The 4,766-nt window shown below is 43.2% G+C and overlaps 1 protein-coding gene across 1 annotated transcript; it reads right to left on the bottom strand.

The window, feature by feature from the left end:
* Nucleotides 1-1,527: 1,527 nt before the first annotated feature.
* Nucleotides 1,528-2,145, bottom strand: LOC145983269 (protein GVQW3-like). Its single transcript, XM_083116427.1, has one exon. The coding sequence runs from the start codon at nucleotides 2,143-2,145 to the stop codon at nucleotides 1,528-1,530; it is 618 nt and encodes a 205-aa protein (XP_082972553.1).
* Nucleotides 2,146-4,766: the final 2,621 nt, after the last annotated feature.

Below are 4,766 nucleotides of genomic sequence, written 5' to 3'. Positions count from 1 at the left end.
ATACTCTGTCTGTAATCCCTGATTTATATGCTTGATCTCTTGTTGTACATCTGTGTTAGGATCTGCCTTAAAAAGGAACAATTGCTTATCTCGATCATATTTTAAAACTGGCTCATTTTCATCATGAAACCTATATCGAATTTGTTCCTCGATCTGGAGTTGATCCAAGGACCCCGTAAATTTTCTATGATTTTGGTTTTCAAGTTCTCATAAGAACTGTCTCGGTTTTCTTGTGCCCGCGTCCGGGATTCATACCAACGCAAAGCTGGGCCTCCTAAAAGGGCTGGCAGAATTTGCTGCTTTTTGGCATTATCCCAGGTATTGAGGATGGCTAGACTTGCTACGCCTCTGTCTCGAGACTTTCGTACTTGCCAGCTTAGGATAGGGGTAGATGCATGAGATACCTCGGGCTATTAAACCTGAGCAACAAACGTTAGGTTGATAAATAAAAGAAACACAATGTTTACCCACTACGGAAGGAAAAAAAACAACATATATTCTGAAAGACAGGTTATCAATACATTCCATACACGTGATTAATTGGGGTGTAAGGGGTGCTCCTTCCACGTAGTGCACCCAATAGTCAACCTCACTTCCACGTAGTACACCCTAGACTGCTGACTAACGAGGCTCTGGCGACTGGCCCCATGGCCAGTATAATTTTGTTTGTGTTGTCCTGTGTTTTGTCCTTATTTGTGCTGAGTGCTCCTTTACAGCCTCAGCCTTTAACGAAAGTCAGAATATTTTATGATTTTAGTTATTCAACGTTAGAGTTGTCATGTGTAACGATAAGTGGCTGGACCCCGTATAATGTGACGGATGCAAAATAGCCTTAGTGCTGACTCACCCAAAATTTTAAATTCAAATCAAATCAAACACGTGATTAATTTTCTACAATCTCCATCTAAAGTTTAATATTTCCGAATTCTTTCTCTTTCCTCTTACGTACGATCTTCTTCCATATATGAACTTATTCATCTAGCTATAGGCTTCTTCTTCTACAGCAACCTTCTTCTTTACGTATATGGACTTATTCTTCTAGCTACAAGTATGAATCAAATATGAACGAGCCTTGTGCGGAAAAACAAAATTTATTGAAGGAGACAGACATTGGCACATCCTATTTTTCTACATAGTCTCCGCTCTTAGTGATACATTTTTCCCAATGTTGTGGTAGGTTCTTGATGCCGTTCTCGTAGAATGAAGCTGGGCGGGTAGCCAACCAGTTGCGCACAAAGGTTTCCACCTGATCGTTGGTCGCAAATCGCTCGCCCCCAAGTGCTTCTTTGACGGGTCCGAACAGGTGAAAATCACATGGTGAAAGGTCTGTGCTGTACGGTGGAAGCAGAAGCGGTTCCCAGCAGTTTCTGCCGCGTAACACCTGCTGTATGGGGTCTGGCGTTGTCGTGGAGGAACAAGACCTGGCGGATGGGACAGCCGCGTCGTTTGCGTCGATACTGCACCTTAACTTGATCCAGGAGGCCGCAGTAGTAGGGTGCGTTGAAGGTTCGACGTTCGTGTAAGAAATCAACCAGTAGGACCCCCCTCCAGTCCAAAAACACCGTGACCAACACCTTCCCCGCAGACAACCGAACTTTGGCCTTCACGGGGTTTCCTTCGCCTTTCCTCCTCCACTCCATGCTGGCACGCTTGGATGCTGGGGTGTAATGATACACCCATGTCTCGTCTCAGGTAACGATGCGATGCAAAAAACGCTTCCCCTTCCACGTCAAAACGAGTGTGAAGCTGGCGAGCAATGCGAACTCGGTCATCTTTTTGAGCAACATTCAGCAGCTTGGGAACCCACCGAGCTGTGATTTTGCGGAAACCCGAGTGCTTTGTGATGATTGATTGGACACTTCTATAGCTCACACCAAGTTCTGCCGCAATTTGCTTCACAGTGACTCGGCGATCCTGTTTGACAAGCTCACGAACACGAGCCATGTTGTCATTCGTCACACTGGTACGAGGACGACGGGGGTGCACTTCATTTGCAACACGTTCACGGCCTTGCTGGAATTCCTTACACCACACCTTCTCTCTTGCCCACGAGAGGGTACTATTCCCAAACTGGGCCTGCAGTCCGGTAAATTTCGGCCAGTTTGACGTTTTCCTGGGTGAGGAACTTGATTGTGCGTTGCGCATCAGACACTGGCACACTCTGCTCACTCATCGTGAGAGCTACTAAACGAAGCATGCGAAACACCGGCTGATCTGGTCCCTGACTCACGACAGCCCCACCTACCGGCCGCACATGCCCAATCACACCCTGCTACCCATTCCGACGCTTAGCCAATCAAGGCTCGTTCATATTTGATTCACCCTCGTATAAGCTGCTTCTTCTACAGCAACCTTCTTCTTTACGTATATGGACTTATTCTTCTAGCTATAAGCTGCTGCTTCTACATATCGACTTATTCTTCTAGCTATAGTCTTCTTCTACAGCAACCTTCTTCTATTTACAAATATTGGCTTATTCTTCTAGCCATATGCTTCTTGGGGTGTAAGGGGTGACCTTCCACTTAGTACACGCAAATGTTAAACTCACTTCCACATCAGTACACCCTGGACTGCAGACTAACGAGGCTCTGTCGACTCGCCGCATGGTCAGTATAATTTTGTTTGTGTTGTCCTGTTCTTTTGTCCTTATGTGTACTGAGTGCCCCTTTACAGCCTCAGCTTTTAACGAAAGTCAGAAAATTTTATGGTTTTTATTTATACAACGTTAGAGTTGTTATGTGTAATGGTAAGGGGCTGGACCCCATATAATAGCCTTAGTGCTGATGCACCCAAAATTCAAAAAATCCATATGCTTCTTCTTCTACAGCAACCTTCTTCCATTTACAAATATTGGCTTATTCTTCTAGCCATATGCTGCTTCTTCTACAGCAACCTTCTTCTATTTACAAATGTATTTCTTCTTTCATCTACCTATGTACAGTTACTTAGTCACTACATGTGCTGATGACTACTTATTTACATTCTCCTTAGAGGTTTCTACCTTTTGTTGCTTACGATCACCCCGTGGATCTTTGGAATTACTTCGACCGCCATCTTTATACAAATCTTCAACCAATCAATCAATAAGCTGGACGGGCTCCATGAAGAGACTAAAACTATGTACAGTTTTCTTGGTTGTTATTTTAACGCTTGCAAGTTATGTACCCCTGAAAATAGGAACCCCTTAATGAAACAGGAGAAACATTAAATCAGAGGTACGAACGCACAGTAACAAGAAAAGCGTTGCGGGAACAAATGGGGTACACGGTAATTGAGAAATGGGAATGTGAGTTCCATGACGAAATCAAAACCAATCCGAAACTACGCAAATTTATTGGTGAGAACTGCTACTCACTTGACTCCTCGCTTATCCCCAAACAAGCCTTCAATGGCGGTCGTACAGAACTTTTCAGGGCTCTATACGAACGCCAAGATGGCGAGAATTCTTGCATGAAACTTTTAGATGTTGTTTCCCTGTACCCGGCCATGATGAAACAGCGAAAGATGCCTACGGGTAAACCTGTGATTTACACTTCCGAGTTTCCCCCACTGGAAAACATATTCGGGGTAGTAAAGTGCGATGTTCTTCCACCTAAAGATTTATACTTAACTGTGTTTGGCATGGCGTGCAATAGCAAGTTAATGTTTGCTCTCTGCCGTGCATGTGCACAAAGTGAGAATCAGGAAGAGTGCCCGCACACCGAAAAACAAAGATACTTCCATGGCACCTGGGTATCAGAAGAACTCAAGTTGGCTGTAGAGAAAGGGTACAAAATACTAAAAATTTATGAAGTATGGGATTTTCCTTCAGCACAAGAATCAGATAATGTGTTCAGAGAATACGTAGATACTTTCCTTAGACTGAAACAACAGTCCTCAGGATATCCTTCCACTTGCAGTAATGGGTGTAAGGGGTGACCTTCCAAGTAGTACACCCAAATGTCAATCTCACTTCCACGTTAGTACACCCTGGACTGAAGACCAACGAGGCTCTGGCGACTGGCTGGCCCCATGGCCAGAATAATTTTGTTTGTGTTGTCCTTATGTGTGCTGAGTGCCCGTTTACAGCGTCAGCTTTTAACAGAAGTCAGAACATTTGAAGATTTTTAATTATGCAACGTTAGAGTTCTTCTTTGTAATGATAAGGGGCTGGCCCCCGTATAATGTGACGGGAGCAAAATAGCCTAAGTGCTGATGCTCCCACAATTTTAAAATCAAATTCAAATTCAAAATCCACTTGCAGTACAGAACATGACAAAGACAAGTATATTCGAGATTATTTCGAACATGAGGGTATTCAGCTTGTCAAGGAAGAAATTGGATACAATTCTGGGCTCCGTTACATATCCAAAATACTCCTGAATTCGATTTTTGGAAAATTTGCAGAATCCGTATTATAAACTAAGTCAGTTTTTGTCAATACAGAAAAGAAATTCCATGATATTGTATTCAATCCACAATTTGAGTTTAAAAATGTAGTCCCTGGACCTGGAAACGGCCAATTCGCAGCTAGTACTCTCCAATGTCCTTGTCTCAGTCTCAGCATTTATCACTGCTTATGGAAGAATGCATTTGTATTCATTCATGGATCAAGTAAAATAATTATCCATTATGTGGACACTGACTCTGTATTCTATGTTGAAAAGCAGGGTGAAACGCTGCTACCTACAGGTTCCTTTCTCGGTGAACTGACCGATGAGATTAAAGATCCGTATGAAATCTCATGCCACCAAGAATTATGCATATAAAATGGAAAACAAATATGA

This window comes from Lepisma saccharinum, unplaced genomic scaffold (genome assembly GCF_977018435.1).
Source record: "Lepisma saccharinum unplaced genomic scaffold, izLepSacc3.1 HAP1_SCAFFOLD_710, whole genome shotgun sequence".
Taxonomy (NCBI): Eukaryota; Metazoa; Arthropoda; class Insecta; order Zygentoma; family Lepismatidae; genus Lepisma; species Lepisma saccharinum.
Note: the sequence above shows the minus strand (reverse complement) of the source record. Positions and strands in the feature narration are given on the sequence as shown.